This window comes from Balaenoptera ricei, chromosome 12 (assembly GCF_028023285.1).
Source record: "Balaenoptera ricei isolate mBalRic1 chromosome 12, mBalRic1.hap2, whole genome shotgun sequence".
Classification (NCBI taxonomy): domain Eukaryota; kingdom Metazoa; phylum Chordata; class Mammalia; order Artiodactyla; family Balaenopteridae; genus Balaenoptera; species Balaenoptera ricei.
In genome coordinates this window covers 39,133,774-39,149,494 of record NC_082650.1, presented here as the reverse complement: position 1 = coordinate 39,149,494, position 15,721 = coordinate 39,133,774, and the positions used below count along the sequence as shown (strand labels likewise).

The following is a 15,721-nucleotide window of genomic DNA, read 5'->3' as shown; positions in this document are numbered from 1 at the left end:
GTATTCATTTATATCCATATATATGTTGCTTGGGATTGAGAATGTGGATATGTAGCATATATATTTTATAACTCCCTATAGTCCTGATATATATTCTCTTATAGAGCATATGCAATAAGAGATTTTTTAAGGAGAAAAATGTTATGCCATTTTAGTGGCGTGTATGTGAAAGGGTACTCCTGTTGTATGTGTGTGTGTGTGTGTGTGTGTGTGTGTGAGTGTATGTTGAGGATAGGGTTGTTAAACTGTGTCTTGAGATTCTTCCAAAGATATTGAATACATTACTGATTTCATTTCTATTTGTAAAACAGAATCACAAATTTCAAAATTGTTCCAGTTTGTTTTGAATAGAGAATATGTAAATTTTTCATCATATTGAATATTTTTAACATGTATTAGTGTTCTTAAAGATATTCTTTAGAGTGTCTACTGAGAGGAGTCAATATTCACATAATAGTTGCTTCTGATTAGACATGACAGGAGGAATAGCTTTGAAAACTTAAATTCAAACTTAAATTTGATACTATTCTTGCACAAAGCGAACACTGTTCATGTAAGTTCTACTAGTCAAAGTTTTGTTTGCTCAAACACTAACGTTATAGATCAGTATATTGAATTTGAATGCTCTCCAGATGACTGGGATCCTATTGAGCTTACACAGCAGCATTTCTTCAATTTTTCAAAAACTAACTTACAATTGGACTATAATTACTAGCTTTAGTTTATAACCCTAAAGGAATAAAACTATTGGCATTAGAGCACTGAAGACAAAGCCTTGTTAACATAGGTACTACAAATCTTGTGCAAAGTGGGTTTCCGTATCAGTGAAATAGTAAAATCAATAAATAGAGCTCTTCTATAAGCACTAAACAATACATTGAGTTAGAAACCTTATCCTAAAGAAGTTATAGTCAGGACATCTTTTTCTTTAAGCTGCACTTACCTTTTTTAGTTGAGGCAGCACCAACCTCTTCTTTGGCTCGTTCAGTTTCTGTAAATTCAGAGATTGAAGAACGAGAAACGGATATCAGACATACGAGGTCAATATCTTATAGTATTCTAAGTCAGACAAGACTAAAACTGCCCAAAGGATAAAACGTATGTGGCACCTGAGAGCAAAGCAAGCAGCAGAGAAAACCACACTAGAATGAGCTTGAATTTTTTTGTAACTAATGAACTTCCTTAAATAACAATACAGAAATTCTCTTTCAAGATACAATTCTGGTGGTACTAAATTTTATGCTTATATAAGTAGTGACCATAAAAAAGGCGGCTTATTCCACAGAATTACACTGGAATACTAATTTATTAGTTTATAGTCAAATCTTAAATGATGCATAAATTGTGGGGAAGAGCACTTGAAAGGCCTTCTTTGTTTAGCCTTTAACTATGGGGATGACAAGCCATAATTGACCTCAATCAATTTGCTTTATATTATAAAATATTAGCCATAATGTTACAGAAAATTCCACCTGAATATTGCTTTGAAGAGAGAGAAAAAGAAAAAAAATTTAAAAGGCCAAAATGGCTTCTTGGAGTTTCTCTGAATATCTAGTGTGGAAGATAGGAAGATAGGAGAGCTCTTCCAAAAACATAATCTGAAATGCTGGTCCTAGTGCAAAATGTTAGACCTCAAATCAAGGCTAATTAAAGTGGAAGTTTCTTTGATCCATACGAAAATTAGAAAATGACAATGAGCTGGTGAATTTTTACAAAGTTTATTTACTCATTTTAATAGCTTTTGATTATTCAAGGCTGTTGCCCTTGGACATCTGTATTTGTGTTTTTCGTTTTATTCTTACTAGTACGTGTATATAATCCCTGTTACTCATACGCACTCACTCAGCAGCTAAGGCTCTAGGAACAACCAGTAAATGGGGGTCTTCATGCCCCCTTGTCCTCCCTGTGCCATAGACCTTGGGCTGTGAGAGAGATCAGATGTCAGGACACCTTCACATCACTTTCAGGTTTTAATTTCACCATATTAGATACCACCAGCTTCACAATTTGAGCCCAGGCAAGAAGTCATGTAAATAAGACTTCTTCAGGCTGTTTCAAGACCTGGAGCTCCAGGACTAAGCAGATCCCTGGCTGTTATATAGCTTTGAGGAAAGACTTTAGACCAGTGGTTCTCAAAATTGGCATGCATCAGAGTCACTCAGGAGGGCTGTTAAAACACAGATATGGGCCTGATTCAGTAGGTCTGGGGCATGTCCTAAGAATTTACATTTCTAGCCAGTTCCCAGGTGATGCTTATGCTGCTGGTCTTGGCCATATTTTGGAAACTAATTACTACACTTCCCCTAATAAGCAATCAGGACTAATGTCCCTGAAATCCCCAACCTTGTTCACCTCAGGTACTACCATGAGTCTAGGCTTCCAGCAGAAAACAGTCTATATGGCTTTGTATTTCTCCTAAAAACAGACTCTTTTCCAAAGTCCTTCCACTGAGTCATTTCTTTATCATAGCACACATCCCTAAATTCTCAGCCTCTTCTCAAAATGTGCACTTTCCTTTCTTCCTTTAACCAAACTAGTTCCCTAAGGACACTACATCCCCTACAAATGGTTTTCCAAAATAGAGACAGTTTATATTTCCCTTATATACCAAAGTGTCTGGAAGTGACGTATATTTACTTCTGCTTTTTAACTAAATTAATAAATGCTGTTAATGACTTCTCTTTACTTCTTATTACTTCTGATGGATTGTTATCTCTTTGCTTCCTCCAAATCTCAGCTTCTGAAGTCCACAGTATCAGGTTGCACCCGGCTCTGTCTTGCTCTATTGCTGCCATTAACCAGCATTATGCCTGTGTCCCATTAATTATTGAATATTTCTATACATAGTTATCTGCTCCACTATTACTACTGTGATTTTTCATTAGGAACCACTCTCAACCCAGGCTTCACACTAGACTAAGCTGGGGAGTTTTTATAAGCCTGTGAGATTCAGATGTAGTAGATCTGGGGAGGACTACAGAGCTTTGAGATTCTGAGTTAATGAGTCTGGGATAAGGTAAGCCTGGCTATTTGTCTATTCGTAAGCTTGTCAAGATACTCTATTATTTAACCAGGATTGGGAGTCACTTATAGACACAGTCCATACAACCATGAGATCTCTCATTTCCTTGACCTTCTCACTTTTGAAAACTGGAGACCCCACTTCTCTGATCACTACCAAGAAAAAGGATCTTGGACTTTTTCTTTGCTGCCAAGACTTTGATTTCAAAATTCCTATTCCCTGGCACCACTCTTCCTGTTATAGTTCTCTTACTCAAGAACCTCCTCTAAGTAGTTTCTGACCCCATCAATACTTTCATTCCTTTGATCTTACCAGTTTCTCAATGCTCCAGATCTTCCTTATGTCCTCACTTTTCTTCTTTCAAGCTTATATTTAAATAAGCCATGGTTAAATCATTCACTTATTGTTTGTTTTCATAGTCATCTGGTATATTAAGTTTCTAGGGCTGCCTTTAAGTTATTAGGTGGCTAAAAACAACAGAAATTTATTCTTTCACAGTTCTGGAGGCTAGAAGTCCAGCATTAAAGTGTTGCCAAGGCCCTCTGAAACTTGCTCTGAAGGCTCTTGGGAAGAATCCTTCCTTGCCTCTTCCTAGCTTCTGTTGGTTGCCAGCAATCTTTGGCATTCCTTGGCTTGTAGCTGCATCACTCCAATTTCTCCCATTATGTTCATACGGCTGCCTTCCTTCTGAATATGTCTGTCTCTAAATCTCCCTCTCCTTAAAAGAGTACCAGTCATTGGATTTAGGGCCCATTCTAATCCAGTACAGCCTCATCTTACCATGATTACACCACTAAAGACCATTTTTTGAAATAAGCTTGCATTCACAGGTACTGTGCTAGTTAGGATTTCAACATATCTTTTGAGGGGATGCAATTCAATCCACTACATGTGCCAAAACACCAAACCTACTCTATGCCTGCCACCTGAGCCGCCATCCAAACCGGAGGAAGGCCCCCACCCTGCTGCAGATCTGACTTCAAATGTCTAGTCACAGTGTTTAACAGAGTGCTCAGCACTGAGCAGCAATACTACCACAGACCTAGTGAAGCTACTTTCTCATTTTTCTAGACAAGTGGTTCATGAATACCCCTCCTTTCTCAAACTTCCAACATCCTGTAACATAAAAGCAAGTTGCTGTTGGGATCTTCATAGAGAAAGTAGAAGCAGACTAGGCTATCTCATCTTTTCACCACCTCACCAGCACACAGCAGCACCATTTGTCTTCTTTCCAGACCCATAGGATCATCATTCCCTATTTAATACCAATTCCTCCAAATTTGCCCTGCATCCCAACTCGTTTTGCATAGACGATGACGTTAAACTTGCAAGTACTGCTTCTATCTGCTACTCCATCTGCTTTCCACTTCACTGATGCTTTCACATCAGCTCAGAAACATACAATGTCACCGTTTATAACTTCAGACCACCACGGCCTTCACTCCTACGTGTCCCCTACCTCAACTACCTCATCTCTCTGTGGTCCACCATGGTCCCCAGAGAGCTGCTATGCTCAGTGTTACCACTTCTATCTTCTCAGTCTCTATTTTTTAAGATTGTTTAATTGTGAAAGATATAATATAAATGAAAGGCATAAAGGTATATAACATATGTGATAACATATGTGCGTATTTTAATGAATGGCAATAAAAAATGCACATCTTTGTAACCTCCTGTAAACTTAAGTAATAAAATATCACCAAAGACTTTGAAACCTCTTACTTGTCCTATTACCACTGCATACCTCTCTCTTCATCTCAGAATTATCACTGTCCCATATTTTGTATTAATAATTTCTTTATTTTCCTATACATTTTTTATTACATGAATTTATCTCTAAACAAAGGCAAGGCCATTTTTTACAGATTGAATTATATTGTTTAGTGATATAACTATATAAATTGACTTATACTTTTTAATTCTTATAATTTGCTTCCTTTAAAACGTGTGCTGAGACGCAGTGTTAAAATTGTTTAACAAGATGGCCATTAGATTTGGGTAGCTTTAGTGCCTTTGGTGGTCTACTTAAACAAACCAAAGCCAGAGTCAACTAGATTTATCTCAAATCTGAGTGATACTCAAAAGCAATTATCACAAGCTAAACAAACTAAATTATTTAGTTATTTAGCCAAATAACTAAATTTTCCCAAATAAGACAATATATGTTATAGTCAGTTAAATATATATTTTTGCTTTGCTTCCATGTATTCTCTATAAAAACCTTTGCCCTACCCCCCAATGGTGGAGTGCCCCTCATGATTTATCAGTTTTTTCACTGCCCTATTTGATTCATTGTTTACTTAAATAAATAGTTTAACTTTTTATACAAGCCACGTTGATATGGGGAACTGTAGTTGATTGATTTAACTGCTGTATAGTATTCCACTTATACATATTCTACAAATTATGTATCCATTTTCCTGCCAATGGACACTAGGTCATGTCCTGTATGTGTTATTGTAAAATAATGCTGCTATGAATATTCCTGTATATGAATCCTGGTGCGATGTGCAAGAATTTTCTTAGAAGTGAAATTGCTAGGACATAGCATGTGTCTCTGTTTAACTTCTCTAGATAAAAGCCATATTTTTCCCCCAAATTTTACACTCACACCAACACCATATGTGAGAGTTTCTATTGCTTCATATCATCACCATCACCAGAATGAACATTTTTCTCCACTTTTGGTCAATTTGATATATGTAAAATAGTATCGTGGTTTTAAGTACATTTTCATTATTACTAAGAGGTTAAATATTTTTGATATGTCTATAGGCAATTTGTGTCTTGTTTTGTTTTCTTTTTGATCCTTACTTATATCTTTTGCTCATTTTTTCTACGCATTAGTCTATCAAGTTCTTTCTCTTTTTGTTTTTTCATTTTTAGAGTTATTTATTTTTCATTACTAACCTCTAGTTACTTATATATGCTACAAATATCTTTTCCAAAATTGTAACTTGTCTTTTATCTCTTTATGGCATCTATTGATAAGTTTTAAATTTTACTGTAATCATTTTAGTACATTAGACATTTTATTTACGGCTTGAATTTATATATATAATTTTTGTGATCCAACCATACTCCAAGAAAATATATACATATATCTTCCTATACTTTTTTCTTTAAATTAATGGCTTGTTTTGTTTTTACCATTTAAGTCCCTGAACCATCTGGAGTTGATATTTTGGAATTGTACAAAGTAGGAATAAATTACATTTTTTTTTTTTTTTTGGCAATGAATACCAACTACATTAGCAACATTTTAAAATAATCTCTCTATTCTCTAACTATTGAAATGGTTACTTTTTCTTATATCAGATTTTTGCTCAAGTGGAATCATTTTAGGTCTCTTTTTGTTCCTGTTTGTCCTATTGGAAAACTTGTTTAGATCTGCACTAATACCATGCTCCCTTGAAAACACAGTTATCATGACACTGTTTTATTAATAAGACTCAGGTCACAAAGTACTTTTCTCAATAGTCATACTTCATAGTGTTATTTTGCTGTACTCATTATTATACTTTCACAATATTAAAATTTATTCCTGATTTTCTATTTGAAATTCTCTCCTCCTCCTCTCTACTTCCTAATGTCTAAACTGAACTCAGATTCTACTTCTGCAAGTTCTCATCTATATAGCTTGGATCTCTTTGAACCAAACTTGATAAATGTTCTTAAGCTCCGAACCATGACATTTTTCCAATTTTGTGCTGGCACCCAGGACACCAACCTTGGCTCTATACGTGGGATTGAATAAGAAGCACATCTTGGCCTAACATCTAAGTCAGTCCCAGGTTTCTCACAGTCTAGTTTTCCTGGCACTTAAACCTCCCCAAACCATCCCCTGGCATTGTATCAGTACTATTTTGAGTTCATTCAGTCAGCATCATCTGTGATTTGGGTAGTGATCATATAATTTATTATCCAAACTAAGCAGGTGAAAGAAGGTGTTAGTAATAATTATTCCAGAATAATATGAAGAAACCCAGATTGCCCTAAACAACTTAGATACCTGTCATATATGTCATCGAACCTGTGGTCTAGACACACCCCCCTGATATCAGATCTACTAGTTCAGGCCCATAGATCTTTCCCCCCAGCAATTTCCATGACAGAATATTTAAACTATGTCCGAAAAGCCATGCCACTTTCTAACTAACATAAGCTGTCCCCAAACAGTCTTCTAACATCATAAAACTAAATAAATCCAAAGGGGTTTTATTTTTAAATTCTGCATACTGGCTTCTCCTGAATGATCTTGACATATATTACTAGATCAAGAGATAGATATGTGACTCACAAATTTAGGTATTGAAATGTAGTTAAGGTGATAAGCAGAGTCAGGCTTGGTGGCTGAACATACCACAAAAATCTAGTGTAGTGTTAAAACCAAGGAATGAAAAATGTCTGACCATTGCCATTTAATTCAAATTTAGGCCCACAATTAAAAATAACTAGACTTTGGCCCCTGACCTGGTCTTTGGTGTCTTTTTCACTCAGAATTCAAACTGACCACAGGCTGGTCAAACTTGCACACGGAATACATGATCAAAGCCCTATGGTCCTCGATATGAGGAGCGAAGTAATGTATGGCAGTGCTTCCCAAGGTTTTGAGGAATACTGGTCCTTGAAGTGTTCTTTGGAAAAAAGAGGGTGATGTGGTCAAATATATTTGCTAAGCATTGTCTACTACATTCCCTCTTGATTCACCAAGAGGAGTGTTAAAGATGTGAAATGCCCATGAGTCTTGGTCCTCTTCCTCCTTGGAAATGACTAATCATATCATTAACCCCTCGGTCTCTATCCAATGTGGCGGTGGGGGTGAGGGAGTGTGTGTGCAGTGGACTGCAGGGAAGAGAACGGGGTGTACTGAGGCATTTTTGTACACACTATGATAAAGGAATCTGTGTTGACTTGCGGAAATAGTAAATCTAGGTTTGGCATCCCTGTTGGTCAAAGGCACTCTTCCTCCATCCACATAATCCCTGACAAATAACTTTACATGTGGAGGCATTAAGTGCCCCTCCATAGTGCTTGCTACATCATTGAACATGAAGGGCTTCCCTTTTCTTCAAGCTCATGGTATCATGAGAACATCCACCCTGCACTGATACAGTTCCCAAACTAGTCTGTGTCCTCTAGTGTTTTTCTTACAGTGATTTTGGTTTCTTAAGACCTAGAGCAAACAGTTCCACACCACAAATTCAATTCACATTCTTGTTATCTCCTTTAATTGAGTACTAAAGACAAATTACCTTTTACTTTTTCCATGGACTTGCTCTAGTCCTGTCAATTTCACCTATGCTTTTTAATTCAATACCATGAAATTGTATCACATAAATACTTAATTTATGTTAATTAAACTATACATCTCACGTTCTCATTTGCTCTCATAATTTAAGATAATGTAAAATCATATCCTAAATATTCAGGTTATACACACAAAACTCTGTGTCCTTACTATGTGGGTGACAGAAGGAATTTTCAAGAGCATTTGTAATGATATGTCTTAGGCATTAACTTTATAAATAGCTCACTGTACATAAAAGCTATGTAAATATTCTTCTGTTGTATGATTTCAAGACCAAAAAAAAAAAAAACAGTTCTTATTTGGGGAAATGGATGGTCACATTGCTAGCAGAGATTTTAAATAATTTATGAATTATCTCTAACTTTTGTACTGGGAGATAATGCCCATGTCAAGTCCAAATCGTTCAACCATACAAGGAGTTGAATATTAATTCTTTTGAAACCTTTATACTGGGTCTAAGATGATTTGGCAATCTAAATTTGTTAATTTCCTGCAAAAGATGCTGATCTCTTCAAAACTTGATTGGATAGTGTTTCATAGATAGCAGAACTTACAAGGTTTTTTTTTATTGCAAATGAATATTTTTATCTAAATGTCACATTTTTCTAGGAAGAAAATTTTCATTTTCAGAGTAATCTTCAATCTAGAGTCCTCTACCAGTTCTGCAAAATTATCAGTTTTGTTTTATATATTTTCTTGATTATGCATTTCTACAGACTAAGTATTAGCATACTAAATACTCTGTAATATGAAGTTCTAATCAGCTTATATTCAACTAAAAATTGTCATGAAAATATAACTGGAATTTTAGATTCATGTTATACCTTTCTTTAAGGTCTACAATGTCTATGTAAACACTTCCAACTGTAATTTTTTTTTAAAAGACACCAAGCTACTCAATATTATATTTTCCAATTTTTTTCTGATATATTCACCAATGATATACCCTGTCTCCAAAACCTGACAGTAAATAAAACATGCATTTGTTTTTTTATTAGTACCATCATTAATACTTACGCAAAAAAAAAAAAAAACAAAAAACTTATGTAACTCTAAATCAAAAGGAAAATATAAACGTATTTATATAATGCACAGAAATGAGGTTTGATCTTAAATCTTATATACAAAGCTTAGAGAAGCTAAAAGAATATTTTTTCTAAACTCAAATATACGCCATTATGCCTAAATTTTCATGAATGGCCATCTGTTAGATACTTCATCGAATTGAGAAATACCAACAAAGAAAAAAGCATTTATCCTTTAGCGTATTGTCAAAGCCACTATTGATGCAAATGCCATGGTATACTATAGTTGTCAGTCAATATTTATTCTAAATCTGAGGATAGAAGCCTTAAAAGAAAATTATGATACTGCAAGAGCAGTACTTAATAAAATTGTTGAGGGTTTCCTTTTCATTAAAGGCACAATAACTTTCATAGTAGACAAATTACGTTGCCTCCTGGTTTGATCAAGTGATTAATCACTAGGAAAATTTTCTAATGTGTTTAAGAAACTGAAAACATCACTTATCATTCTGTAAAATGGGAAACAAAAATATAAACAACTCAAAAAAGAGGTTATGACCCGGACAAATTAACATCTACAAGTTAAAGCTCTATAGATAAATTTTAATAAGAATTGATTCACAGAAAAGACAAGGTTGAGTAATTATGCATATCAGTTTAACACAACAAATAATCAGAGCAAGAAACATTTGATAAGTCAGCCTAAAATATTAGCATTAGCACTGTCTACAGCAGAAAGTTAAATGAGTAAGCTGCTGAAATATGCTTTTTGTTTTCTCAAGTTTTAGTCAACATACTTGCTTTAACTTGTTTTTCACTTGGAGCTGTTAAGGACAAGAAATAATAAGGTCTAAGTCAGTTACAAGTCTCCTTGGGTCTCTCTAAAATAGTTTTCTAAAATGGTTTTTTTTTTTTTTTCAAAAAAACTATACTATAACCTTGGAAACTAAAGAAACATGTAGGTCTGAGGAAGAAAAATTACAACGCTGTGTCATTTTCTTTGATAAACTTTAAATATATGCCATGAACCATAGATTTCTTTTCTGATATTCATATACCTTCTCCCAACACAGAATGCTCATTCATGACTCATTCATTTTGTTTTCCATTTTAAATTATTTAAGAATCTGATTGGTTTTATATATATGCCAATGCAGTTTCCTTAAAGCCTACAAAATGGTATGAAAGGAAGGAAGTGAATCGATAAATTATCCAATTGTTTCAATTCTAAAAACATAGTGAATTACAGCTAAGTTGCTACACTGTAATCACACCATGAAATGAACAGATAATGATTTCAAGAAATTTAAATTATTGTATTTTGTCAAATTTAATATTGGATAATAATGTTTAGCTATTAAAACTCTTAAAACTATTCTATCAAACATTTAGAGAAGAGCTAACAGCCATCCTTCTCTAACTCCTCCAAAAATTGCAGAGGAAGGAACACTCCCAAACTCATTCTACGAGGCCACCATCACCCTGATACCAAAACCAGACAAAGATACTACAAAAAAAGAAAATTACAGACCAATATCACTGATGAATATAGATGCAAAAATCCTTAAAAAAGACTAGCAAACAGAATCCAACAACACATTAAAAGGATCATACACAAAGATCAAGTAGGATTTATCCCAGGGATGGAAGGATTCTTCAATATACACAAATAAATCAAAGTGATACACCATATTAACAAACTGAAGAATAAAAACCATATGATCATCTCAATAGATGCAGACAAAGCTTTTGACAAAATTCAACACCGATTTATGATAAAAACTCTGCAGAAAGTGGGCATAGAAGGAACCCACCTCAACATAATAAAGGCCATATATGACAAACCCACAGCAAAACATCATTCTCAATGGCGAAAAACTGAAAACATTTCCTCTAAGATCAGGAACGAGACAAGGTTGCCCACTCTCACCACTATTATTCAACATAGTTTTGGAGGTCCTAGCCATGGCAACCAGAGAAGAAAAAAGAAATAAAAGGAATACAAATTGGAAAAGAAGTAAAACTGTCACTATTTGCAGATGACATGATACTATAGGTAGATAATCCTAAAGATGCCGTCAGAAAACTACTAGAGCTAATCAATGAATTTGGTAACGTTGCAGGATACAAAATTAATGCACAGAAATCTCTTGCATTCCTATACACTAACAACGAAAGATCAGAAAGAGAAATTAAGGAAACAATCCCATTCAACATTGCAACAAAAAGAATAAAATACCTAGGAATAAACCTACCTAAGGAGGTAAAAGACCTGTACTCAGAAAACTATAAGACAGTGATGAAAGAAACCAAAGATGACACAAACAGATGGAGAGATATACCATATTCTTGGACTGGAAGAATCAATATTGTGAAAATGACTCTACTACCCAAAGCAATCTACAGATTCAATGCAATCCCTATCAAATTACCAATGACATTTTTTTTTTTTTTTTTTTTTTTTACCAATGACATTTTTTATAGAACTAGAACAAAAAATCTTAAAATTTGTATGGAGACACAAAGACCCCGAATAGCCAAAGCAATCTTGGGAAAGAAAAACAGAGCTGGAGGAATCAGACTCCCTGACTTCACACTATACTACAAAGCTACAGTAATCAAGACAACATGGTACTGGCACAGAAACAGAAATATAGATCAATGGAACAGGATAGAATGCCCAACGATAAACTCACACACCTATGGTCAACTAATCTATGACAAAGGAGGCAAGGATATACAATGGAGAAAAGACAGTCTCTTCAATAAGTGGTGCTGGGAAAACTGGACAGCCACATGCAAAAGAATAAAATTAGAACACTCCCTAACACCATACACAAAAATAAACTCAAAATGGATTAAAGACCTAAATGTAAGGCCAGACACTATAAAACTCTTAGAGGAAAACGTAGGCAGAACACTCTATGACATAAATCACAGCAAAATCCTTTTTGACCCACCTCCTAGAGCAATGGAAATAAAAACAAAACTAAACAAATGGGACCTAATGAAACTTAAAAGCTTTTGCACAGCAAAGGAAACTATAAACAAGACAAAAAGACAACCCTCAGAATGGTAGGAAATATTTGCAAACAAATCAATGGACAAAGTATTAATCTCCAAAATATATAAACAGCTCATGCAGCTCAATATTTAAAAAACAAAAACAACCCAATCAAAAAATTGGTGGAAGATCTAAATAGACATTTCTCCAAAGAAGACATACAGATGGCCAAGAGGCATATGAAAAGATGCTCAACATCACTAATTATTAGAGAAATGCAAATCAAAACTACAATGAGGTATAACCTCACACTGGTTAGAATAGGCATCATAAGAAAATCTACAGGGCTTCCCTGGTGGCGCAGTGGTTAAGAATCCGCCTGCCAGTGCAGGGGACATGGGTTCAAGCCCTGGTCTGGGAAGATCCCACATGCCACAGAGCAACTAAGCCCGTGTGCCACAACTACTGAGCCCATACTCTACAACAAGAGAAGCCACTGCAATGAGAAGCCCACGCACCGCAATGAAGAGTAGCCCCCCTTGCTGCAACTAGAGAAAGCCCGCGCGCAGCAACAAAGACCCAACTCAGCCAATAAATAAATAAATTAAAAAAAAAAAAAAAAAGAAAAGAAAATCTACAAACGATAAATGCTGGAGAGGGTGTGGAGAAATGGGAACCCTCTTGCACTGTTGGTGGGAATGTAAATTGATACAGCCACTATGGAGAACAGTACAGAGGTTCCTTAAAAAACTAAAAATAGAATTACCATATGACCTAGCAATCCCACTACTGGGCATATACCCAGAGAAAACCACAATTCAAAAAGACACATGCACCCCAATGTTCATTGCAGCTCTATTTACAATAGCCAGGTCATGGAAGCAACTTAAATGCCCAACAACAGATGAATGGGTAAAGAAGATGTGGTACATATATACAAAGAAGTACTACTCAACCATAAAAAGGAATGAAATTGGGTCATTTGTAGAGATGTGGATGGACCTAGAGACTGTCATATAGAGTGAAGTAAGTCAGAAAGAGAAAAACAAATATCGTATTATATTAACGCATATATGTGGAATCTAGAAAAATGGTACAGATGAACCAGTTTGCAAGGCAGAAATAGAGACACAGATGTAGAGAACAGACATATGAACAGCAAGGGGGGAAAGCGGAAGGGGGCGGCTGATGGGATGAATTGGGAGATTGGGATTGACATATATACACTAATATGTATAAAACGGATAACTAATAAGAACATGCTGTATAGCACAGGGAACTCTACTTCACCTTGCTGTACAGTAGAAACTAACACAACATTGTAAAACAACTATACCACAATAAAAAAAATTTTTTTAAATAAAAATAAAATCATTTAACCAAAAAAAAAAAAAAAACTCTTAACACTGATTATACCCATAGTCATTCTTTATGTCTCCCCGTGTTTATACGTTTTCTGATGTATGCTCTATTTCAGCTTTCTGCATATGTACATAAGTGAGAATATGTGTTATGGCCCAGTTATGGGAACGTTACCCCCAAACACATAATCTGTTCTCTGTAAGGTAGACAAAAACATTCATTCCTTCTCAAAGGTAAGTAATGTCAATGTTAATGTGAAGTGTGAAATGTGTGATTATTTCATATTGTAAATTATTTAAAAGTCATTCATATTTATATTTTTTAAAAATATGATTATCCTATTTGATATTTCTCTTTTCATCCACTCAAATGTTTTCAAGTTCCTAAAATGTTCCTGACATTATGATAGGCACTCTGGGATAAAGATATAAAAAACAATCTTCATATTCTAATTTCTGACTATTTAAAGTGGAAAAAAGAAAAGGCAATATGATTATAAGAGTATGTTAAGTGTTTTTATATAAAAAGAAAATGATGCTATGGGAACTAGCTGGAGAAACTCCTAAATGGATTTGGGTTTTCTGAGGAAGTTTTACAAACCTGGAAGAAGAATAAGAAATGTGGTTTCGAATCTGCAGTTTGCTGTGGTCTGTGACAGGGGTGGGAGTATAGTTGAGCTAGATTTGCATGGTTATTTACATAATATTGTAATTGCTATTTTAATGTATTGCCAATGTAAATGCTATTTCCATTTAAATAAAATATGATGGAAGGAGTGACTAATGGACATTATATGAGGTTATGACAGCTTACACACACACACACACACACACACACACACAATCAGTAAAGTTCCTTGAGCAGGAGTTGCATTTATTTTCATTTGAAACAACAAATAGGGCAAGTTAAATGCCAGAAACCTTTAAGAAAATCATTTGGTATCTACACCTAATGCGTTCTTAGTTTCTGTTTGTTTGTATATGTGTTTTTCTGCTTGTCTGATTGTCAGTTCACTTTTTTCCCCTCATTCGAATATAAATTGACTGAAGACAAAATCTACTTCTACTCTCATTGCAACTCCCCTGAGTACTCAAGATGTGTCATTAAATAACATTTTGAATAGAGAGAGAATATTTGCTGGAATTGAATATTTCATATTTTCAAAACAAAGCAATGTCAGATGCACTTATAATAGAAAGGGTTTTGTTTTTGTTTTTGTTTTTGCTTTCTACCCTAAACTGTAAAATATTGCTTCTCAAACACTGCTTTGACTAATGCACTGGGGATCTTAGGAAGTTGCAGATGCTGATTCAGTAGATCTGGGGTGGGACCAGAGATTCTGTATTTCTAACAACCTCTCAGGCGCTCCTAATGCTGCTGGCTCACAGAACACACATTGAGTAGCAAGAGTGTAATGTACTATTTGGCCTCCATTTTCTAACATGGCATTGGTGTTAACTGTACGACAAGAACTTGGAAAAAAGACATCTCATATGATGGAAGGGTTTCCTGCCCTTTCCAGTCATGGCCCTTACCCCCGTCTGAGGGTACATCATTAATAAACCTTGGACATCAGGTAGAAAGACCCCAGCAACCCCAGTCTGACTCACCTGAATGCCCCTTCTTTGGTGACTTTGCTGTATCAAACAAGAAAAGAAAACAATTCAACACTTTATACCATTTGATCACATTTCATTATTCAATTGCAAGTTAATATCTTGAAATTAAGAGGATAGAGGAATTTAAAAACAGTTACCTGGTTCTACATGTTTTTCTTTCTTTTCCTGTTCTGAAACATATTATTTTTGTTATTATTATTATTCCAATTTTATGTGTCACAACTTAATTGTCCTAACACAAAGAAACATATGTCTAGTGCTGTATTGCACCAATAATGGCTGCCATGAAAAGACTAATATCCGACGTATATTTAAAAAGAGTTTTTCCAATCTTCCTCTGTTTTCCCTCACAGAACAGCAATAAAAATTATTCTGAAT

General features: G+C 34.9%; 1 protein-coding gene across 11 annotated transcripts in view; it reads right to left on the bottom strand.

Annotated features, from left to right (window-relative positions):
- Positions 1-15,721, bottom strand: part of TRDN (triadin) — a 377,672-nt gene that overhangs the window by 108,384 nt on the left and 253,567 nt on the right. For 7 of the 11 annotated variants that reach the window (XM_059941303.1, XM_059941308.1, XM_059941300.1 and 4 more), the window contains exons 17-20: positions 15,481-15,513; positions 15,335-15,361; positions 10,156-10,182; positions 944-991 (exon numbers count right to left, since the gene is read on the bottom strand). In XM_059941303.1, coding sequence (XP_059797286.1) covers positions 944-991; positions 10,156-10,182; positions 15,335-15,361; positions 15,481-15,513 — 135 coding nt within the window. The remainder of the gene's footprint in view (positions 1-943; positions 992-10,155; positions 10,183-15,334; positions 15,362-15,480; positions 15,514-15,721) is intronic. The other 4 variants (XM_059941306.1, XM_059941305.1, XM_059941304.1 and 1 more) reach the window with 3 other exon arrangements.